This window comes from Pleurodeles waltl, chromosome 3_1 (assembly GCF_031143425.1).
Source record: "Pleurodeles waltl isolate 20211129_DDA chromosome 3_1, aPleWal1.hap1.20221129, whole genome shotgun sequence".
In the NCBI taxonomy this organism is placed as follows: Eukaryota; Metazoa; Chordata; class Amphibia; order Caudata; family Salamandridae; genus Pleurodeles; species Pleurodeles waltl.
The window spans coordinates 796,165,620-796,190,976 of record NC_090440.1 but is presented as its reverse complement, the minus strand read 5'-3'; the positions used below and the strand labels follow the sequence as shown (position 1 = coordinate 796,190,976).

The following is a 25,357-nucleotide window of genomic DNA, read 5'->3' as shown; positions in this document are numbered from 1 at the left end:
TGGATGCAAATCGGCGTTGGTTGTCCACTCTTGAATCCCATAAGTAGGGAGTAAACTGGGTGGATCCTGCAAGAGGCCTGCAAAACCTCAACTTTAGTAGGAGCCATTGTACTAGAAATGGCATTGTTTGTCCATTGTGTGTCTACAGCACTGAGCATTACAGCAGCCCACAGACACTGTTTCAAAAATATTTGCTAACGCCATTGGAGGGCTCTATACAAGATTGTTTTAACCACCAAAATGTTTTCCGAGCTCACTTTGACCTTTAGGCTTGGAATTAATGTGGAAAACCTGAGAACATCACACAACACTGGGCAAAGGTAAAAATCCACCTTCTTTTATATTCTAGTTGGACTTCTCATACGAAAGGTTCTAGCCCTATGATATTTCCTAGCTTGGGGCCTCCTGCAAGCATATTTGTATAACAGAGGGGGGAATGGACTGTGCTCTTTCACCGGTCTTTCAGTAACCCTGGAAATGAGCAAACACAGGGGAATCACAAGCTTAGCCGGGTCTCTCTGAACATTTCCAACATATGCACACAAAGGCCCTCATTATGACTTTGACGGCCTTCCATGAAAAACGCCAAAGCCACAGGTGCCAGAAGTCCTCCACAGGTGGCCGTCTTCCACCCACCATATCACGGGTACTGCTGGATTTCCTCCACAACTTGGGTGGAAATCCAGCAGTAGTCGTGCTGGCAGGCGGAGGTGCTTGGTCAGTTCCACCACTGGCCCGCCCCTCCATTAGGACAACCCGCCGTATTATGAGCAATAATAAGGCGTGGTGGTCTCCTAAAGGCGGGGTTCTGCCGGTGGTGGAAGCGCCCCTTGCCATTCCCTGCTGGATGACCTCCTTCCCAGACCAGGTCCGACAGGGGAGGGGGGTGGGAGGGCAGAGGTTGGTGTGTGTACGTGTGTGTGTGTGTGTGTGTGTGTGGTGTCTGCGTGTGTTCATGAATGTGTGTATGCATGGTTGTATGTGTGTCTGAATGTAGAAGTGAATGCGTGTATACATGTAAGTGTGTATGAGTTTGTGTATGCGAGTATGAGTGTTATGGTGAATATGTGTTTGTCTGCGTGTGAGTGTTTTGATGGGCATGAGTATGCGTGTTTGGATTGGTGTGTGTATGCTTGTTTGGATGGTGGAGTATGCATGTTTGGATGGGTGTGAGTATGCTTGTTTGGATGGGTATGAGTATATATGCGGGGAGAGGGGTTGGAGGATTGCACACTGTGTCTGGACGGGGAAGAGGGGTTGGTAGGGGATTGCGCTGTGTCTGGAGGGTGGTGGGAGGAGGGGGCCCTGTGTCTGGAGGGGGAGGTAGGGGTAAGGGAGGGGGTGCTGTGTCTGGAGAGGGAGCGGGTTGGGGGATTGCACTGTGTCTGGAGGGGGGAGGGGGACCGCTGTGTCTGGAGGGAGCTGGGGGGGGGCTTGGGATTGCTGGGGATTGCTGGGGTCGTCTACCGGTGACAGAGAAGAAATTCCCCGTCACCGGTAAACTTTCTGCCAGGATTTTCATGGCGGTGCTACCGCCGCAGAAACCCTTGTAGAAAGGCGGCTAATACCACCAGCGGTCTTCTGTGAACCGCCAGGTCGGAGATACTCATCTTCGGCCCAGTGGCTCCGACCGTACTGGCGTTATGAGTGGAGATGTGGCCGGTTGACAGAGGCCAACCCACCACACTCATAATGTGGCGTTCTTCACCGCCAGTCTGAAGACCGCCAGGGTCATAATGACCCCCAAAGTATCTCCAATAATGCCTTTCACCCAGTGGCTTTACTGACTGACCAAGGATAGCATTTGTAGAGGGAACCCTTCTCTGCTGTGTCTTTTGTTGCTAGTCTTAAAAACCGCTCAAACAAAAAGACCCATCTTCGAAAGAGAGGGGATAAGGCCCTGAATTGAAAAGAAGCTTTAGTCTAACCTAAGGAGGAATGAACACCCTAGGCGGTAGGGTTAATCTTGGTAGGGTTAATCTTGGTCTATGAATTTGTTCCATACATCAAAAACATAGTAGGTAAAGCTATGATTTAGTGGAAAGGTATCTGGTAGACTGATGTTTTAGGCAAACAGACAGGCAATCTTAAATCAGAGTAATTTTTCCATCTGCAGCCCATGTAGCTATCTGCGAGTCCAGTAATATCTCTAATGGCTGTACTCTGTGTTATCTGCAACCAGTGAGGTGTGGATTTTGGCAAACCACAGTAAATGGCATAGTGGTAACCTAAGCAAGTGCGGACATATGCTTTTTTATTTGTATCCAATCACAAGGCTACAGTAGGCCATACCCTCCACCTCCAAGTGTGCAAACGCATACTAGTCTGAACACTACACAATGATGCTAGAACGATCATGGAAGCTATACACTTGATAAACCTTGGGATAAACAAATTCAAGGGGCGAGGTAGAAATTACAGTGAAGTGGTTTCCATTTAGCTACATAAGTTTCACCAGAATGTTTTCAATCCACATTCTAATGGCTTCACCTGGCTACTCTTATTCTTAGCCATATGAAATACTTCACATTTCTATGTAGATAACATATAAGAAAGCACGAAATACTAATACTGCTTTGACTTTATGTCATGGGAGGTGACTTGCCGATCTTGTTTGTCTGTTAGTTAATCATGACTGCAACAGTCAATGCAATGAGTATCTGCCTGCATTAGACGCTCATGCCTCACGAGTACCCAAGCAAGTAGATGTGCATACCTGGTCAAGCTGGAATAGCATTTACACATAGACAAAGGAGCACGATCCAACACGGAAAGGAAGTAAAGTTAATTCAAGAACTCCCTGGCCCCTCTGTGCTTTTCCTGCAATGGAATTAGTTGCCAACACTACTCTCCCTATTTCCATATTAAGTGGATTCTAGTGGCAAGACTCCGAGTCAACAAAACACCCTGCGTCCATTTTACACTCTGTTCTCATGTCTGAAACTGTTTCACCTTTGAGCTCCACACCATTCTTTTTCATGTTATCTTGCTTTCTCTTAATCATTTTTAACTGTCTTTCATCTTCTCTGAAATCAGTCAAGCTCAATGCCCTTTTCATTTAGGTCTCTTCTTTTAGAAATCCTTCAAACCTTATATTCACACCAATAATTTAACTTTAAAATCTCCGTTACCCAAATAGCTTCCAAAGCATTAAATTACTTTTGATGTCCCAATCATTTAAATCGGTTCATTCGTCATCCATTATCTAGATTACTTTCAAAGTCCCCAGGATTTAAATGGCTCCATCCATAGTGCAATTTGAATACAATTTTGGTGAAGGATTTCCCTAATGTTTTCAATTTCCCTCAGTTTCTGGAGGCAGTCTTAGATTGGCAATCAGCCATGAAATGTCGTGCTGTGCCAATGTTACGCCAATTAATAAATATTGTGCAGTGATATATTTAACAAGGGTCACATACCAATGATGCTATCAGCTGCTCTCTTGCTAAAACTGTTTTATCGCGATGGTAAGCATTGCTCTATGCTGAAGAGGCAACGCACTGATGCTGTGTCTGAGATGTGTACTTGATGTAAACCCTCAGGTACAAATGTCACCACAAGGAGACCTGCCCAAATGTAAGCTGTGTAATTTCACAGCAAGTACCTGTCTTATTAATGCCTTTATCATGCAATACTCTGCTTGCCAGGTGTCGTTTGGCATTAGGATAACATGCAGAGGCAGGTCACACTGTTTTTGTTGATATACCTTTGCATGGAAGTCTATGGCTTGTTTGGGCAGTTCCTGCCCAGTTACACCCGCTTTGCATAAATTACCCTGGGACTGGTGCTCTGCAGTGCAAAGAGACTGATGCAGCTGCCAAGTCAATTTAAAGGTTTTTGCAAACAAAAGTTAGTTGGTGCTACCATGTATTGCACAAGTCCTGTCATAAAATTTGGGTCATAGTTTAAAATGTATCTGAAACTACGGCAAGGAATGGGGATTTTAAATACTAGTATCGTGGATAGACAGATTTTCCCAAAAATAAAGATGTCTCAGACTATCTTTATTTTTGTGTATAATCTGTGTTAACAGTTTCACTTACATATGACAGTGTTCAATAAGTACACCATAAAATACCTTTAAATAACATTATAATCCCTGTGGAAAGATACAGTACCCCAGAAGACTTCTCGAAATCATTGTGAAACAGGACATCCTTCATCGTGACCCGCCTGCTTGGAGAACGTAAGACTGCCTCAAACATAGAACTCTGGTTTATTGGTCCAGCAGAAGAAAGGTCCGAGCCAGAAAAAACCTTGGAATCTGGATCAAATCTTCTATCTGAGAAGCGATTGCTGCACACGCTGCTACCTGTGAATATCAATGGGTATGTTAATGCCGTTTCGGAAGGGTCTGTCATCATGAATTTAACGTAGCAACACTGTTGATTAAATGTGTACAGAAGGCACAAGTGCATCTCAGGACAAGTCATCATGAGAGATATTAAGTCTTCTCCTTAATGAAAACCTTTTCAGAAAGCTTGGTTAGAACTGGTTTCTGTATAGTTCAAATTGATTTGGGAAGTCTTGACTATTCCCCCCAGTACAGCAAAATAAGAACCTTTAATGAATCTATGTAAATTGTCCCATTTTGTTGGTAGTTGGTTGGCTAACGATTCATTAGGATCTTAGTATAAACCTACTTGCAATTTGTAGCTAATAAATTTAATGTGGGGCTTGGGAGATATTTGCCCATAAAGCACCACAAGGTGACTAGTCATTAATGTATTTCCATGAGCTATCACAATGAATATATTTTGTACCTCCCACTCGTTGCTCCTCACCATCACTGCACTCCATAGTTACAAGGGAGGTTTAAATTTAACAGTTTATAGACCTTTTACCCCTGTTTTAGTAGAGTACTCCCCTGCTAATACTTCCTTTACCATACAGGATACATTTAGGAAATATTATAAAATTCAGTCTTTCTTAGGTCTAGTTTTATTTGTGGTAGTATGCCCTTTTTACATCTTTCTGAAAAGCTGATGTTTGCTAGAATGAATACAGATAGTGAAGATGGATTATCAGCAACAGTATTCTTAACTTCTTGAAGTGGAGCCAAAGTTAGGGATGTGATCATCCAATTAAGATGGTGCCTCCTAAGACACACACAATAATTCTAAGTTATTTACAGTTCAAGTAAAAACAATTTAGGTTTCCAAATTTAGGCTCTCATGTTTCTTTGTTTGGTTTCCTAATGATGAAATCTAACCAAATCCGTGTTTGGTTCCCCTTTTGTTGATATATGCAACTTCGGGTGGGTATGTTCACCTTAATGAAAAAGTTTCTGTGCATGTGTAGATGCTCTCCAATGCACCTATATTTTTTACTTCATGTCATGTGCTATTAGCTTCAGTGGCCTGAGCAAAGTTCACAATAAAGGGAAACTCCCACTGACTCCAAGGGTCATCTACTGGGAGTCCTAGGACTTATGCCTGATAATCTGGAGACTCTTAAACTTCATTGGGTTTTATGAAGAGTTTTGTCAATAGTGAGATCATCAAAGGGATGTTGGTATTGATGAATATGCTGGACCCCTCAGAGAACTGACACTGAGGCCCTCATTAGGAGTGTGGTGGTCGGATTGCCGCCAAAGCAGTGGTCCGACCTCCACATTGCGACCGTGGTGCCACTTTTAAGCCGGCCGACCGCCTGGCGGTGCCGGCAGTTTTAATCCACCAGTGTTCATGTGGAAAAAAATGTGACTGTTTTTGCAGAAGTCTGTAATGGGCAGCTGGGTCTAGAAGGTACATTTCTGTACTTGCCCCCCCCCCCCCCCCTTCTCAAAGTATCTTGTTTTCTGAGATGCCTCAACTGGGTATGGCACCTTAGGTTTGTGTTGCTCCTTCTAAAATAAATGAAGCTCTGCTGCCTAACAAACTAATTTCAAAGTTCTCAGGGATAACACCAGTTCATTTAGTAAATTGAATGAACACTTGTAACTTTAACTAATAGTTACAGATTTCGATGGTGATGTTTTGGAAAGTTGACAAGCACTGCAACCACACAAAGATGCAGATTTTGCCACATTAGTAAACCATCACCTGCAGGCAAAAAATCTTGCAAAGAGTTTCTGTCAAAGAATTTTCCTGCAAGCCATTTTGTGAGACAATTCTGCAACTGAACATGTGTGTTTTGCTGGGGTTATTTTCAGCAAAATGTATTTTGATTCGTGTTTTTAGAAAACATTTTTTTCAGAAATTGACCCTTAACATGATATCTTGTTTCCTACGCAAAATGAGTAGGATGGTTTTGTGGCATATCCCTATCACGTATGTGAGAGACAATCTCTCTTCCTTACCATTTGCATTTGATCCTTATGGAATAACTTGATACCTTCATTTGACACTTGTACAGCCTCACCTAGATGAGGTAAGTGGCATGAGCCCTTGGTCAAGAAACTGACGTGCCAAAAAGTGTTCTAGAAATAATGCAGGTTATTTGTGGTGCTTAACTGCCTCAATTCCTGCTATTCAAATAATCTAAAGATGCAGTAGTAGGGTGTTTGTGATAAGTACAATTGAATATGTGAACGAAATAGCAATTTGAAAGAAATGATTAGAGCAGATGTCTTCAAACTGTTTCAAGTCAGACCCATCTCCAAAACTTTTATGGCAAGAATTGAGGGAGCAGGTGAGGCAGAGCTGAATATAGGGGGTGGGGTTTATGAGATAATTTCAAGTTAACTTTTTCTATAGCTCATAATCCACACTAAATCTGAGACTTGTGAAAGAGCAAATATATGTAACAAAACAGAAATTGACTACTTCCCATAATTGGGGTGTTGTGAGCCTGTCACCCCCCTGGGCCCCAATGCAACTGCACCTGCTGCGCTAATGATAGCTGCAGCCCTGAGTGGCAGGCTGTCACTTTCACCCCTTCACCCATTCCTCACCATACCTGGCCATAATTCCAATCTTGAAACAGACTCTCTCTTCTGTTTGGTTAAAAAAATGAGCTCTCACAATTTGCCCCCCTTTGTAGCAAGGGTGCCATCCACCATAATGCTAATATGGAAAATGAGACAGCATGCCCCTGTTGTATGGTAAGACAGAAATGACTGTGAGGCAGTGGGCCTCTCACACTCCTGGAGGCTAGTGCCACTCCACCTACCTCACTAATGATAGCTATGGACTTGTAAGCGGGAAGTCTCCTCTGCCATTTGTTAAAAGCAAGGACTCTTCTTGCTATATCCACCTGCCTATCTGACGCCCAGCTAAGATGTCCCTCCTGCTTCAATTCCCCTCCAGGCCATTGCCCAAGGCCCAAAGCAAACCTGCCACAGCAAATCTGCTCTGGATCTTAGTGCAAACAAGGAAGGTTAGTGAAACAGCCATAATTGTGGTTTAGTTGGACCCTTCCCTTTCCACTAGGCCCCAGTTCCACTGCACCTGAAGAAGCAATGATACGTACAGCCTTGCAAAGCAGGCTGTATTTTCTGCCCACTCACTGGGCTATCAGTACTACGCCTGAGGCACAAAGTAGGCAGTCTACTTCTTTATGTAAAAAGAGAAAGCCCCACTTTTCGCTCCCGGTTGCTTGGTCCTTTTTCATTTGGTGTGTAGCTCTTTCATAACAGATTCAAACAGATTTTAGAAACAGTTCAAGTCAAGTAGGTTTTAAAAAAAAAGCTGCAGTAGGTTGGAATGTGTAGAAACTTGAAGAAAGATTCTAGCTTTTCTCTAACTATCTAAGGATTGCAAAAAATAGAAATGCTCTCTCTGCTCTACTTGTCATTGTAAGTTAGAAAAATAGAGCAGAAGAAAGAAAAGCAATGTTCCTTTTTTGTTGCTTTACATTTCTGCTCCAATTACGCTTTGTAATCTGGCCTGTCTTCACCTCAGCTGCTAGCTCTGTTAGCGGGCATTGTGATGTCAAAACTCAACTGTTATAACTTCAAACAGTTGAGTTCTGATTGTGTTTCTTTATAATCCATGACTGGGTTTGTTAAAAGCCAGTTATAAAACAAAATTAGACACAAACATTTATAAAGAGATTACAGAACCCCATGCATTATAATGATGGCTTCTCAGACCCTTGGCATCAGTGTCTTTCCCCTGCTGCACTATTGACAGTGAAGACTCTTTGAAAAAACGTTAGTGTCAATACACTCCACCTACCTATGGGCATCCCTCTGAGGAAGCTACTTCTGACCATTTGTAAACAAAAGAATATGCCCCACATACCCCCCCCCCTCCAAACTGGACAATCTCTTCAATGCTATCCATAGATCTTGCTCTTTTCCTCTTTCTCCTGGGACGTTGTTATGATGGCCGAGGGGTCCAGACTACTGAGTCTTGATCTGAATGTGTCCCCTCTGGTCTCCTTCCTGCCATCATTCCCCTCCACTCACCTCAAACAACATCAGGACAGAGGTCGAAGTAGTCAGGACATATGAGGAGGACCAATATGCCCATGCTTTTTTTAATTTCATAAATAGTTTTCCTACTTGAAATAACAACCCTCAGCAGTTAATGCGGACCTTGAGATGCCTCTGGGTGAAAGTAAAAGGAGGGCTGGTGAGAGAGGGTTTAGGGGGTCTCCTGCCAAGGAAGGAACAATGAGCTAAAGAAGAAACAGACATCCTCACCAGGGTGCCTGCTACCTGAAGGAAATCTAAATGAGTGCATTTAGTTAATCACCAAATGCAAAGGATACTTTGAGAATTAATGTAAGGGTGTTATCAGCTGAGTTCTGGGAAACGTAATTTTAATGGCAACTATAAAAATGTTTGCACTCTGTACAATATACATATTACATTTATATGCAGGTACCGAAAGGTGAACATTTAGCAAGACACAGAATATTTTTAGTTAAGCCTTTGACAGCTGCCTCGGTTGCAAGGATAACAATTTCCACTTTTTTAAGAACTTCAATTCTAAATGTAAATGAAGACGGCCTGGAAATGCACCAAAACATAATGTCCTCCTTCTAGTCTATCTATATTTACACTGTCCTTTCAGAGGCATTTGTGCCCCATTGGGAATGCAGCCAAGTACACCCAGGGGGACGTGCCCCACAGTTTGAAGACCTCTGGGTTAGAGTGGCCAATATTCTGTTTTATTAACTTATTTTAGAATACAGTGAAAAATAGCTAATTTGTGAATTTAATTGCGACAAAATAACTCCTTTTGAAATTTATTTAGTCACGTGTTGTGTTGTCGAGTTGAGAAACTTCTGACAGTGACAATGAAATGTATCGCGAGTTTCTTCTTTGAATATACCAAGCAGCAAATCTGTATAGGTATGCGGGCACCTTGGGTATTGGGATTGTGGCCATTCCAGTATGCTTCATTTTGTGAGTAAAAATACATTTTGATTATGCACGCCCTTTTCTCAGCGCATTACTATGAAGGCTGGCCTGTGCAGTGTAAACTGAGAATCACAGCAGTGACCTGCTTGACCAACTCTGATTTCAGATGAGACACCAAGGAAGATTACCCAGGCACACCAAACTCATTTGTCTGATTAATCACTAGGCAAGGGATCGTCTACACAAAGACCTCTGCTTACATCACAAAGACAAATCGATAAACTGAACATTTGCTGCTGAAACATGCACTAATCAGCAGGTCTTGAGTTCAAATCCAGGCAAGGCCAACACATCCTTCCATTCTTTGAAAGTTGAGAAAAGTTAGCACGATTAAATACTGTTATGTTATAACTTGTTATTTACAGTGCCTATGGGAATCAGAAGTGTGGTTATTACTATTTTAAGTCATCCAGACAACATCTACAACCACAGTAGCTTTTACATACAACTTCCCTTCATGAAAGTGGCAGAGGTGCTACCGGATATGAGGGGGATGTGGGGTGTTCTCTTCAACAAGGACGCAGGTGTGAAATCGACTGACCCACATACACTGGTGTTTGGAAACCATTTGGCCCTATCAATAGTTAATAAGTGCAATGCTAATTCATAAGCCCGATTATAAAAATGGGAGGCAGGAGCTCCATTGATTACAATAGGGTGGCACTATGCGGAAAATGACTAGGATTGGCCTTCTGTTTCAAAATTCCAATGTTTCTTTTTCTGTCTTGCCTTGTTTAATGAATCCTCTGGGAAGAATGTTCTAATAGTACTATATCCCTTCAGCATCAGCTGTACTAGTAGTTCAAGGCCCTCCCTCTTGTTATAGGATCTCACCTGAAGCTAGGGCTAGTAACTAAGGAAGAGGCCTTTAACAGCTAGTGTTCCAGTTCTTATTGTATGAAAGTTGAACACACTGAGGACAAGCTGTGCGAAAAGGATCCCATAGCTATCTAATGAACACAGTGGAAAAAGAAAAACACACTGGCAAGTGTAACATGACTTTATTCAGTTCAATCAAAAGTGTCAAAAGCCATTAACGGTTATAATAGTAAGTGAGTAACCCACTATTAGAAATCTGAGTCTAATAAAGCTTCAGGTTATGTGATTTGTTTATTGCTTGTTTCTTCGTTTTTGGTTTGTTACTTGTTGATAATCAGTACCCTTTTCATTGGTGGGCAGATAGATCAGTTAGTGATACATGCAGACCTGAAGCCCACAAATTCAAGATTTCCAGGTCTTAGTCAATTTTCACCCGCTTGAGTAGATGTAGGGGCAGATTTACTAAGAATTCATGCAATGCAGCACAGCACGTTGTTGCGTTGTGTTGCGTGAACGTGAGCGAGCTGAAGAGTGCAATACCTATGCAAGACAGTATGAAACAAGCAGGATTGTGTTTGTGCAAGAAGGGACAGCTTCCTGCAGATAAACAATTCTTAGAGTTATTTCATTCTCTACGTTTACTGCGAAATGCAGCACGCATGGAAAGAGAAAATAACGAGGACACATAAATATATTTATCCTTGGTACGCCTCACTAGGGAAAGCATAGCATTTTGACATATTCTCCGTTTACTAGCTTAAAAAAAATTGGGAATTCACCAGAATCCATGGAATGCCTGCCCAATGTAAGGTAACATAAGAGAGTGCTACGTGCTGCTTTGAGTTATTTTGTATTTACTAAACCACACAAAGTGGATTTGCATAGCATATTAAATTCCAAAAATGATTTTGCGTCAGGGGCTGTGCCAAAAAAGTGCAGCAACCCCAACACAAAATCATAGTAAATCTGTCCTGTTGTTTGTAATTTCACATTGGCTTAGGTTTTGCAATGACAAAGACTTTAACCAAAAAGGTAACCTTCCTGATTATTTTTGTTTGCAAAAGGCACATTCCAACCTGGATCATTGTCCCTCCTAGTGTTGGGTGCAGGGTTTAAGGAGTTCTGGGAACGAGTTTTAAAGTTTGCTGCTATTCAAAGTGGGAATGGGCTGAACATATGGGGAAAACAGCTTCTGTTGATGCCTAATGATCAACAAACATACAGGATGAACAAAAAATGGCCATCAGGTCAGTGGGCTGTAGGGATGGGGCAAGGCTGAGGTGTACACGGTATGGGCTGTGGGTAGTGGAAGGTAGCACTTTCTGTAATTTTATGAAGAGGAGTCAATTTCAGATCGTATTTATGGCACTGATTACTGCCAAATACCACTGGGGTAATGATAACTGTCTTATCTTGAAACAATAGTTAATGGCACACATTATTGCGGTGTATTGACCACTGCAGACCATAATAGGGGCAGAGGTGACTGGCAAAACCTTACGTTAGAGCAACAAATACATGATCTTTTTTGTGTCTGGCCCAATTTTATTGAGGTTTGGAATCTTTACTGTGGAAAACAAAATACCTGGAAATTGGCCATCGTGAATAATGTTGATTTTTCTAGGGCCTATAGGTTAATATGACTAGTGCCAATTTTTATCGGGGGGTTTGCTATTGGAACAAAAACCCTTTCATACATTCTGCTTTAGCTTATATCACTATATGGGAACGTTTACTTGAAACCACGACCATTGTGTATTTGCCAACACATTTAATTATTCTTAAAAATATTTTTAACTCAAAAGGAGAACATTTCACTTTGAAATATTTTTTTTATTTTTTAGCTTAGACGTAGTTTCTAGTTTTTACTGAAACCATTGATGTAGAATGTGTATTTCTTCTCGGAGAATAACATAAGGTAGGTGTATTGGTAAGTCTCAGTCCACTTGCGCTGGACTGAATCACAATTCAGTTTGTTTAGAATTCTGATCAGTGCAATGCATGATGAATGCAGCAAACAGAAGTTGCAGTAATGTAATACGGATAATCTGTTTCTTAAAAAGTCACAAACTCAGTGGCAATTAAATTGCTCAGGCTTTGCAAGCTGCAGAAGATTACTAAAAAGATTACTAAAACCCATTACATAATTTTCTGGTTAGGAAATACCTGGCTTCCGGTGATGAGGCTCAGGGTGGCTTCTTTTCCAATATTTCCAATCAGTTTTTTTGCCATTTTCTGATTTAGCGCTGGGCTTTTCCCAAAGGCTGTAATCTGTGTTCACAGCACTGTCCACCATTGTACTTCTCGTTAAGCAGGTCTCATTTTCGCTCTCACTGTCATCATCTGATGAGACAGAGGAAGCAGATGATGATGATGAAAAAGAAGAAATTGTGGGTTTTGTTTCTGCCCTTTCCTGGTCTTTCTGTGGTTGCACAGACCTTGTGTCAGGTTCTTTCTCGCTGCTGTTCTTGATGTGGATGGTTGTTGTGGGCAGCAGAGGCCACCAATCATTGCACTTAGAGTGTGAGCTGCAAGTGCACCCTAAATGCATTGGCGCATGGCAGCTGGTGAGTGGGTGGCTGCAGTGAGATGATACAACGCTACATGGCCATCTCTGTCGGTAGAGGCCATCTAAATAGCAAGTGTGAATGGGCACACTCACAAAGCGGTCTTTCTGCACATACGTAGTAGTCCTTGGCACATGTTCCTTGAACTCCTGGTGTCTACTGGACAACGGGAAGTGGAGCATCCTCACAATCCTCTCCCATTCAGTGGGTGGAATCCAGATGGCCACGCCCAATGGCACTTTAGCTTTCTTGCCATTCCAAAAGCTGACAGTGATTTCTTCATCCTCAGTTACTACAAATAAAAGCACAGTTTTGTTAAAAATAAGAGCTGGCATAGAAACAAGTGCACACTGCAGGAAGTTCTAAGGAAGAGTGCTGCAAGTCATGACTTTTATGAAGTGTTTTAAAAATGACAACTGTAGGAGAAGACAACAGCACTGACAGGTTGTTCAAGAGCAGACAATATCAAATTGATTTGATGCTTATTATTTTTTTCAGCAAAATAGTTGAAACCTTCTATATGTATTTTACTGACACAAAAAGAGCTCAGAAATGGACTTTTGGAGGATAATATCAATGCAAGAATATTTTTGTAGGTGAATGTCACCCACAGTACGACTGTACAACGTGAAACAAACAGTTTCACATTTTTATGAAGTATGTATTTTGCTGAAATAAAATTTCGCACACCTCTGTACATAATATGTGTTTTCTTCACCTTACAGACTTCTTGGCATGATTTAATTCAGAATTATGAGAAACGTTGATTGTTACAATAGCATTAATTTCCAGTTGTGGGTGCTTCCGAACAGACAAATTAGCAAAACCTTCTGGTTTCAGTTAAGTCGCTGATACAGATTAGCTCACTCAATTTGCAATACATTGTTGTTCATTTCCTTGTAGACTTTGCTTTCAAAAGCTGATCTCACTTTTTCTCTGTTAACCAAGGGTGATAGTGGAGATTCTTTGAACTCTCTGTGCTAGATAAATACAGACTGCCACCACAATTCCATTCTTTAGAGATATATCATCAATGCTGGTGAAGGAGGCCTTGGTGTTAGATAAAGTCATCTAGTTAGATAAAACCAGCTACAAAATGTAGCTTAATTAGACATAGTTCCCATTTTCTCCACGTTGTGGCCATTAATCAAATGCACAGAAGGTTGAACTTTCAGCAGATCTAAATTTGTTTAGATTGGTACAGTGCCCACTTGCTGTGGCATCGGCATTTTGGCAGCTTATGTGAATTTTGGAAGTATTTTGAGTACTTTCCCTCTGCTTTGGATTCTTTACCTCCATCCCATTCTTCAGACAAGCCCAGTTCCAACATAGAAATTCGGGCCTAATGCAGGACTTTGTCATTCACTGCTCACTGATATTTCACCATCATTTTAGAAAGCATATATACCCTCTTCACATGGTGGGATTTCAAACGATGACCTTTATAATATTGGCTATAAACGCAATAAGGATATTTAGCAAGCCAAAGATTTTGGGATTTATTAGGAATTACATCAAATAGTGTAAGTGTGATGTAATAGCTTTGTATTGTTTCTATGAGTTGGCTTTTGGCTGTCTTTTTATGCATATTCCTGGCCTTGTCAAAATCAGGTCCCTGATTTAGAGTTCGGCGAATGGGATGTTCTGTCACAAGCGTGAAGGATATGTCGCCTACCATATAGCAAGTGCCATAGGGTATAATGCACTTGTAATTTGATGCACAGGATATCCAGTATGTTTTTGACAACGTATCCCATCCGCCAAACACTAAATCAGGACCTTATTCTCAAATGCAGCAGGAGGCAGCTGGGGGAATTAGGGTGCCCACAACTGGAGTTATCTAAAAAAGGTTTGTAGAGTGCCTCTCCAGCCAGGTCATTCTCGTTTAATATGCAGCTTGGCACATCTTGTCCATTTCCCGCATTATTTTACAATTTCCATTCTCCAAACGAGAGCTGCAGTTGAAAGCCAAAACTATTTTCCATTTACAAAGAAGTTCTTCTCATACTTTGCTTGGATGTCATTTTTCAGCAGCAATTAGGTGTCTTTGCTTGAAACTAAATGTGTGCATGTGAGGTACTTGTGGGAATATAAAAGCAAGATAGAATAAAAAGCAAAATGTATGCTGTCTTTTTTCTCATACCTCTTAAGGGATCCCTTGTCTCAATGCCTTGTGTCACAGTTCCAGGGCCATATCTTATGAGTTCATCTTCCCAGGGAGCCAGAACCTTATCACCAGGAACAATGCAGTGTTGGATGGCATCAGAATAGTCAATTATGTCATCAATCGCAGTCTTTTGCAGAAATGTTTGGTATTTCTCACCGACTGTGCTTTGTTTGTAAAACTCAACCAGAAACATTCCGTTTTCACCCTTTTTAAGAAAGAAAGAAACTTTGTTAATTTTGACATCCTTATTGTATTGTTGATTAACTAATAAATATCTAAAACATGTTGACTGTTGATACACAATGGCAAAAAACATTCACCCTTCATTTATAAACATAGGATTTTCATGTCCGAATAGTCCACAGACTTGAAAGAAAAGGAATGTACCAAAAGTACAAAGGTGGCTTCCATTTACTCTGTCTTGTAGCAGAATTCTTCAGCTGTAATCTGAGTTAGAGCTGCACTATTTATCTTTCGAAGTACCACGTTTAAATCTTGTGACATGAGAAAGGGGCTTCTGTAACATCTCAAATGACATACACAAGCACTATCATGAAAAGAAGCACTTGTGCCTGGTTTAGTTTTATCTGGGGGTGGAACCAGAATTGTTGCAGGGGAAGCTACCTTGGTGTTCTTTTTCACTTGCATAATAGTGCTATTGTCCATCCTGGGATTCATTCACAGTATTGCTGTGCCCTGCTGTGTTTATTTAGTAGTTCTTCAGCTAGAAGTGTCCAAGAATTCTGTAGGAAGGAACTGTTGTATTACTTTGGTGAATAGACATACTTCCTCTGATCTCCTATTTTCTGAGCTGTTAATAATGATGAATTAATGGTGCAAAACTAAATATTCATTGAAATGCACCGGGGGTATGACTGTATGTGAGATCCCCCTGCAGTAGATAAGTTATTTTATGGCATTAGTTGCAGACTCCAACTGCAGGTCACTGAGCACTCACTGAGACCGAAAGGTTGGTGCCAAAGTCATAAGTGTGTAGAGTACAAAGACATACCAAAAATTGCCACTCCTCCTCTCTGTGTTTGTCATTTAGCAGCCTCTGGGTATCTGTCGAAAGGCCTGTGGAGGAACAAAGGGTGGGTATGCTCTGCTCCATTCTTCCCCATCAGGTAGTGTAACAGCACGCATGACAAATTCAACCTTCTTGGATTGTGGATTGTATGTCCATAGGGTCTAAATCCTGACTGCTGATTGTGTAATAAATGGTTCTGTTGCATATATTCCTGTAGTTGTCTCATGATCTCCCTTTACTCGATCTTGTTGGTGCATGATCGCTTAGCGATGGGGCAATAATTTCCCAAATTAATCATTGGGTTTATTGTTTTAAGATCGGGGTAGCCATGGCATGCTTCAGGAGACAAGTGGCCACTCTGTTTGTGAGTAATAATATGGCCCAACGAGGCCAAAATTGCCACGCCATATTTACAAAGTGGCGCAGTGCATGCGTTATGCCATTTTGTAACTCTTTGCACTACATTATGCCTGCGCCCGGCATAAGGTATGCAAAGGAAGGTGTTCCCCCATTAGAGGGAGCCAGAAAAATGGCACAAAGAAATCAAAAAGATTTCTTTGTGTACATTTTTCCGGCACTTTTAACACATGCTCAGAACAGGCATTAAAAGGAGGCATGCCATTGTTTTCAATGGGCCTCAAAGGGCTTTGTAGGATTAGCATCAACATTTTCTACCCTAATCCTGCAACACTACAAACTAGTGTCAAAAACGTTGATGCTAGTTACCCTAACTACCGCCATGGTGCGCTGTATTCTAGATACGGCACACACATGGTGGCGGTGGAGGGGAGCTAAGGGGCGCAAGGTGTAGCGCCACTTTTCTTAAATCAGAGCCATAAACTTTAGGGCATCTTGGGTAGGTAATCATTGGTACATCCCCTCATGTCGTTCGAGGATTTGTGAATACGTTTTGCAAAGTCAGTCTTTTTTCCTATTATTCTGTCATTGTGTTAGTTTACAGAGAAGTTTATCTTTTAATGACATTGACCTGCATTGTAGATTGTAAGTGATTGAGTTCAGCTCTGCAGGAATACAGTTGAAACATTTGTTAGTTGGTCAAATGCCCCTTTTTGGTTGTCTTGTTTTTGCTGTGACAGCTCATCCAGACTCGCAGGCGTGCTGCAGTACTGGCTTTCCAGAAAGGCTTCTGGGTCATCAGGGTTCAGAATGCTTGTTAATAGAATGTAGGTTTCCTCAAATGCAGTTCAGGCTTGCAAGCTAGGCAGAGACAAAGGGGTGCTCTAACCAGTCTGTGACTGCACCAATGTACTTGCTGTGTCATGGTTGTGGGTTAGCACAAAATCAAGCACGTGACTGGCAGTATCGTTTGGGCCACTACCTGTCTGAGGCTTAGGGCAATATAAAGAAAGACCATTGCTGGTTTAGACCCCAGATTATTGCATACAATTGTGATTTTCTTTAGTTCTAGGGGTGAAATTGCAGTTACTGATGATGCATCCAAAGAAACGGTTGACTGAGAGTGGTAACTGTGGGCATACTGGTCACGCTCTGTAGGATATACCTCAAAGGCCCTCACCATTACCATTTATTTCAGGTGTTGCTCTCATGGGACAAGGGGGCATCCTAGTTAGGTGTTGAAGAGACATGCTTTTTGAAAGAAGGTCATCTTGGGAGTTGTGTTTGAATTCAGCACTAGAGACTGGTGGCTTGTTTGCTGATTTGGCACCTGACCAGGGATAAGTATTCTGTGTACAAAAAGTAGTGTCAGGGGATCATTTTGTAGACTTTGGGGCATATTTATACTCTGTTTGCGCCGAATGTGCGTCAAAAATTTTGACGCACATTCGGCGCAAACCTTGCCCGATATTTAAACACTGACGTGTGACCCCGCGGACGTCAAAATTCCACTGTGTGCGTAATTTTTTGGGAGCGGGAAACTGCCTTGCGTTAATGATATGCAAGGTAGGTGTTCCCGCCCAAAAAATGACTTTAAGGCCTATGCGCCTTATTTATACCCCAGCGTCATTTTGACGCACAGGAGGGGGTGGGCCTTAAAAAACGGCGCACAGCCTGTTGTGCACCGTTTTTTAATGCCTGGGTCAGGGCAGGCATTTAGGGATCTGTGGGCTCGGAAGGAGTCCAGAGGTTCCCTCCCCTGCCCTCAGGGACACCCCCTGCCACCCTCGCCCACCCCTGGAGGACACCCATGGATGGGGGGACCCACCCCAGGTAAGTAAAGGTAAGTTCAAGTAAGTATTTGTAAAAGTTTTTTTAAAGTGGCATAGGGGGGCCTAATTTGGGCCCCCCTACAAGCCACTATGCCCAATGGCCATGCCCAGGGGACTGAAGTCCCCTGGGCATGGCCATTGGGCAAGGGGGCATGACTCCTGCTAAGACAGGAGTCATGTCAATGGGGATTGTGCGTCAAAACAAATGTCGCAAGTCCGGTTTGAGGCCTGATTTTTGCCTCACACCTGACTTGCACCATTTTTTGACGGTCATCCCCCATTTTCCCCTACGCCGCCGCTGCCTGGTGTGCGTTATTCTTTTTTACTCAGACCAGTCCGCAGCGCCAGCTAACGTCATTCCTTAAATAAGGCGCCCGCATGGTGCGTTAGAATGGCGTTAGCCAGCGGTAACATTTTTGACGCACAACTGCGTTGGCGCAGTTGTGCGTCAAAAAGTATAAATATGGCCCTTTGTGTTTATTTTACTTGTTGAACACACAAATTACATATGCTTCAAGCTTCATCCACTTGCTTGGAACAAGGGCCATTTTTTTTTATAAATAGAAGTGCATTGCTTTCTACCTACTGGATTCATGCTATATAGTATGCACATCAGATCATCATCTACATTTTTCATTACAATTAACACAGATGTTTTCCTGCATGTATGATGGAGATTAACATGCTTGATGTATTATCCTTAAACCCCTAAATGTTGGTCAACAGGATGCAAATAGAGGACCTGTTTCAGAGTTTGGCGTATGGGGTTGGCGTGTGACTTCATCACAAATGTGACGGATATCCCGTCCGCCGTGTTACGATCCCATTATATCTTATGGGAATCGTAATATGGCATTACGTTTGTGATAAAGTAACTCACCCACCAAACTCTAAAGCAGGCCCGTACTCTGCCTTCCCATTTCTTCATCTATACTTCAGCTCTACACACATAAGGTAAGCATTGTGCTTTTCTCCCCTTATGAAGTTGATTGACATATTTAAACAATAATGTTGTAAATTCACTCCTTTTGTCATATACGATAAATTAAAAATGTGCATTTATTGACTGTTGAGTTTTCAGACATGATATGGTGAAGCATGATTAAAGTCCTAGAGTGGTTTTTATCAAGTGGTTTGCAAATAGAAAGCATACCATACAAAAATAGAGCTGAAATTACCAATTACGAAGATATCTTTTCATCAATATGATTAAAAGAAGGAGTGATGGAGAAGTAATTTGGAGAACAAAAGAAAATGAAGGAAGTTAATGGACAGAAGTCGGTAAGAGCAAGGCAATATGACGTAATCAAGTAGAGGGAAACACCTGCTATGTGAAATAGATATAAGGAAAGCTGGAATATCTTAATTAATTGTAGTGATTAATGGGACAACATGATAGCAAATATCAAGAAGAAAGCAAAATCTTCAGGAAGAATGGGTTGGGGTGAAATAGGAAGGTAGATCTTTATCTGGAGGTCAATATCCTATAAATAGCGTTTATAGGCTCAGAATTGAAGATTATAATAAATGATAAAACATAAGTCCCAGGCATCATACTCGCCCTCACATACCAACACTTTTTTGTTTTTATCCTGTTCCGGTTAAGCTATCCTTTTTTTAATTCTGGCCCATTTCCCTACAATTTCCTGGATGTTTTCACTCTCTAGTCCCACAGTGCTGCAGGTTTCTGTACCACATGGATGGTATTCAGGCCTTCCCTGAGATCTACACTGCTGCAACCTTCCAAAAAAGATAAGCCCATGACTAGTACCATAGGAGTGCATTATTTGAAATCATAGATCAATGATCTAGTCTCTAGCCTGACCACTACAAGGTAAGTGATAGAATGTATTCTGGCATCTGTGAAGAAGCAAAGTCCAATGAGCTGAATACCGCTTTGCTCTCTTATCTCTTCCCTATTTTCTCTACTTTGCAGAAATTGCACCAGTATAAGTGCCAGATTTGGGGGGCGGGTGAAGGAGAGCTATGGGCTCTCCTCTGGCACTACCTAACTTAGCCACTGAAGTACTAAACAATGATGTTCAATGGTATTTATGAAAGGGAGGACAGACTCAAGATTGAATGAAAAGGCTGCCTGTGCCCGTCATTGGCTCCTCCCAGTCAATGAGATCCTGGGAGGAAAAAGGAGACTATAAATAATATTTTGAAGAAAGCATGAACCACATTTTGTCTTGTGTTAGAGCTCAAGAATAAATTGGTGCATGGTGGTGATTGATGGTGGAGCAAGACCTGCTGGTACGGTTATCGCCAAAACAATATCTTTGTAAATGGCTAAAGAGAAAAGGTACCAAAGAAAACAAGTGATAAATATGTGAAGTGTTTACGTCATTGATTATTAAGAATGATAGAATCAAAAATAAGACACAGCAAAGAGTGAAATGTCAAATATAATCAGTTTTTTCTCAAAAATAACATATACTCTAATCAGTCTTTCAGATTTTAGATTATTCATCCTTAACGTTTTGGTCCCTATTCCCAAAGGTATTTTTTGTTGTTACAGGCATTTTATTGCTATACTTACTATTTTTATCCCTGTCAGGAATTCACCAACAGGTTCCTGGCAGGCTTAAGCCCATCTATATGTGGGGGGATCTCTGCCACAAGTGCAGTGCTTTCATCACGTATAAATCACACTCGTTGTGCGGGAAAGTGGCCGTTCTGGGTATGGTTAGCTTTGAAAGTTTATGCATAACTCACAAAATGGCAGTTTGTCAGCATTCACAAATTCCCTTTATTCCCCTTTCCATGCTGAAAGGGGTGGAATTTTTATTGCCAGTAAGGGCTCGTATAAATCCCTTCCCAGAGTGGTAAGGTGATGGGTTACCTCTAGATTTGCATGGGATTTCCTCTACAATAAAATGAATTTCCCCGCAGATAAAACATAAAGAAGTCCATTTGTAAAGGGGATCTTATTTCCCGGAGGAGACTTCTCTACTATGGAGAACTTCACACGGTGGAAATGGGATCCAGCTGGGAATATTACAAGACCTTCCACGAATAAGCAGGAAAACCTGCACTTGGCATAGTTGTCCATGCATGATCCTGGGAAGGTTTGTGATTTGTAGAAAGTTGTAATTTTACACCTGTATAAGTGTGTACATTTCCAAGAGTAAGTTTACTGCTCTCTGAGTCATGCCCTATGAATTCAACAAAGGAAAAGACAGTTTCCACTCAAATATGGCCACGTGGTGTGTGCAGAGAAATTTGCTCGTCCAAGGTTATGACACGTTAGCATAGACTATATGTAATGAATTCTTGTATATGTTAAAATTCAACAGTCAATGTCACATACACATAAGTACCGATTCACAAAGTACACAAAATGCCTTTCATTTTATTATATGAAATCACATAACAACAAAACTCAGTCTTGGGAGATAGTAATCAAAGGACATACCTTGGTATGCTACAACTGAAACTATCAAATTAAGTTTGATTGCCTCCCTTTAAGACAAATTATGTGAAGAATTATTAAAACAAAGTTGAGAGCATTGTTAAAAGAAAACCGCTGCAACATCTTCTGTGTGAAACGAACAAATGAGGCCATCATACAAAAGAAGAGAAGTCTAAACTAGGTAAAATATGGGCATAAGTTAAGGATAACCTGGAACATGGGTGCTTCAGCGCTGATGCCCAAAACAGGCCATGAAAAATAAAGCCTGAACCTCGGCAAGCTCTTTTGGAAAAAAGAGATCCATTGCATGATATGTAGATATATATTTATACTCCAACAATGGCATATTCAGTGACTTACCTCTACCTCCTGTTTCAGTGTTGCACGGTAGTAGAAGCCATCAGGATCTCTTCTTGATAATATGGGGGTATGCAGTGCCAACAGACCCGACCCTAAAAACCTCTCAAGAGTGTGGGTTTTCTTGCAAGTTATATCTGGGAGACACGAGGAATGGCTCACCCAGGAGCACCTTGATGAGAAGAAAAGTGTTAAGTGTCAGATGGAAACAACTTCCTAAATAACAAGAATATACACTCATGCAAATACATTCTCATACTACTTTATCAACACACAAAGGCAGAATGACTACTGAACTGTCTTTTTGCATGCTAGAGACATGTCACAATATTTTCCAGAACTGGTAAAAAAGTCCTAACCTGCAACTGTTTCACTTAAATAGCAGGGCTAAGGAACCTCTGCTCTCCGGAGAAGCCTCCATTACGACCCTGCTAACATCACAACAATTTGTTCTTAGGAAATGTTGTATGTGATGACAGAATTTAAATTAATTTGAGAAGGATTACCACTTAAGTCAAGTTGTTTATAAAAAATTTCTAAATTTGGGAAATTAGGTTTTAAGAGATTGGAATGAGAGAAGCACCTGTGATTCACGATAAACATGGCAGGGAATATCTAATGGGAAGAAGTTGTCAGACACCTTCTCGTTTTATTTGAGAAAAATGTATTTGTTAAATCTGTTATCCAGGTTGTCTGTGGCATGTGAATATTTTAATCAGTGATATTGAATAGTGAAAAGTCAGTGGGAAGACGACAATTGCAAAAAATATAAGGGTAAGAGGCTCAGGTTTCCCCCCCTTTACAACTATGTCACAACACTTTGTGGGGGATCTTTGGAATGACAAGACTCATCCGTACCTATGGAACTTTATTTATATATACAACAATATGTATTTATTTAGTTATTTGTGTTGTTTTGGTTGCTTTGCTGTGAGCGAGGGTTCAGGGGAGTGGTGCCACCATCCCTCTGCTGATGGCGTGCATGTAGTGGCAGTCAGGCTAATTTGTGGGACTGATCTGCAGAGGGCTCAGTGCCATCGGCAAAAAACAATTGTTAAAAAAGTGTTTATATAACTGGTATTTAATTGAGTAGCACAAACATTCAAAAATATGGAGAAAAAAGGAACCACATGTTGACTGATTAACATTCACTCTGCAAAAACGTCTGGGCACCCGAGTTACGTTGTGGGCTGAAACTAAACAGGATGGACAAACCATTGAACCAAAGCCTGAAGAGGGCTCACCAAAAAAACAAAGCGACTGAAAAGGCCTGACCCAAATTCCCTTTCTGTGTATGAATCTATAGGTATGTGTTGTGTGGTGTCTGGGACGTTGTTTGAAGACAATAGCTCTCACCAAGCAGCCTATGGTGGGAAGACCTAAAATGGGATGAGGCAAGACAGTAGGGCCTTGCACGGTTTGCTCTATTTGTCAAGTATTACCAAATCACTAACGGATCCTAAGGCCTCTGGTAAGCAGCCCCATACTGGAGACCGCAGAACCAAACCGACCGCTGCAAATTGTAGGATAGCGTAGCAAGAATATTCTGAAAGTAATAACTAAAGTATAAAAATTATCAAGCAAGATTAGGTTTCTAAAGGGAAAATAATTGCATTGAGTGGAAAGTGATGCTTAGGTGTGTTTATGAAACAACACAAATAAATGTACAGTTACTATCTGTACGGTTAGGGAGGAGAAGGGGGACTGCTGAAGGAAAACACGCAGGCGTTCTCAATTGTTCTATAAATTCTACATCTATGATGAAAGACAAAAACTTACTTATGGGGTGTCTTCTAAAGTCATTGTAAAAGAGACTTCTCTTACAGTTTTAGGAGGAACATGCTTTAAGAAATTAACGTTCCTCCATTATACAGACCGGCTAAGTCTTTTTAAGGTGATAAGTGTAGAATTGTTGCAATAAAGATACCTGCTTTAAATAGAATTAGGTTGCTTTTATGGACACAAAATCCGGGGACCCTAAACGGAGTTTGATGTCTCCAGAGAAGTGGTCAAACACCTGTGAATTGGCATTTAATTAGCAATAGCACTATATCCAATAAACTTGAAGAAATAAAAATAAGAAGGCAGTGCCCGAAACAATTACCAGCATGTAATTTAGATGAAATAAAGCTTTGTTAAAATAACCCTTTGGTTTTAACACTGAGGGAAAATGTGGCTGTAATCAATGAGGTGTCTTAAAACATCATTGTAGGATAGTCCCACATGAAAACCCTCTTTCTGATTTGTACCTCCACTGACAGCAATGAAAGCAGCTTTAACCAATATTAGTGGGGCCCTAGGCAAGTGTTAGTCATTTCAGAGCAGGCATGAATGCATTGCTGGGGAGCCTCTGCAATCTAAAACCCATGTCCGAAGGTGGCCGCATTTATGTGTGGGGGTACCGTGGGCTGGGAATATTAATCCCAACCATTATCCTCACACATAAATCTAGCTATTATGAGTATTTCCCCTAGAATGGAGAATAACATCTGGAACCAGAATTACCAGGTCCAAGTCCGCAATGGGTGACCTTATTCTGGGGACAAATCCCCTCCGGTTGTCACCTGCTCTCAAGAGGTAGTGAACTGTAAGTGTGATTGCATTTATATAGCCCTGACGGGGTGTTGAAACTCTTTACGCCTGGCAGCAGACTGCTCCAATCCAAAATCAGTGGTGTAAAGTAAAATGATGCCCCCGCAGACTATGCAAAGGGGCCCCTGAGTCTCACATATTTAACAAATATTCATATGGTCTTGGGTGCCGTGGGGGCCCTGTGAAAGATTTGGGTGACCCTCTGCACTGCAGGGGCTACAGGAGTATATGTAATTCCCCTGCCTAAAGTTAGTATTTAATTCAGTGGCCATTGGTTATTGTTGTATATTGGGGTTAGTGTTTTGCTCTTGAGGACATAATTTCATGCAGTTACACCTTTGTGGTCAAATAAAAAAGTACTAGTTAGTTGCGATCATTAGGGGGTATGTGAGTTCTTTCTGGTTGGTGGGATTAGGTGATAAAACAGAGGAGATTGGGTATTGTAGGTTAAAGCGAGAAGAGGTGTGATCTTTGAGATGAGGGGTGGCCAATTAGTAAAAATAAATGAATAGAGATTAAAACATGCACATGAGTTCCAGTGTGCTGTACTCAGAGAGAGGAGGCATACAGAGTGTGGAATGTGGAAAGTTAGGAGAGGGCCAGTTAACGAAAAAGAGAGACAACAATCAAATTATATAAGTCAAGGTAGAAAATGTCATGCATGGTTTAGGAACATAAAGTAGACTTTTCAGATAGCATGCACTCTGAGGATGTAAAACTTAGAAAGAAACAGCATTATTTGCATGTAAGATAATGCTATATGTGGTACTTTTTGATAGGCCTTTGAATCATAATAGTCTATCTGTTGCCAACCTGCTGCTAGACGACCGCTTCAGCATGGACAGCAGATCAGCTCAGGTCGGAAGTGTAATGGCTAGATGCATCGGGAAATACTGAAAGCTTTTAGT

At 41.4% G+C, this 25,357-nt stretch overlaps 1 protein-coding gene across 1 annotated transcript in view; it reads right to left on the bottom strand.

Annotated features, from left to right (window-relative positions):
• The window catches only part of C3_1H11orf16 (chromosome 3_1 C11orf16 homolog), a 72,161-nt gene that overhangs the window by 23,008 nt on the left and 23,796 nt on the right, over window positions 1–25,357 (bottom strand). Inside the window, exons 3-6 of the mRNA XM_069223654.1 lie at window positions 21,861–22,029; window positions 14,843–15,071; window positions 12,299–12,991; window positions 4,119–4,312 (exon numbers count right to left, since the gene is read on the bottom strand). Coding sequence (XP_069079755.1) covers window positions 4,119–4,312; window positions 12,299–12,991; window positions 14,843–15,071; window positions 21,861–22,029 — 1,285 coding nt within the window. The remainder of the gene's footprint in view (window positions 1–4,118; window positions 4,313–12,298; window positions 12,992–14,842; window positions 15,072–21,860; window positions 22,030–25,357) is intronic.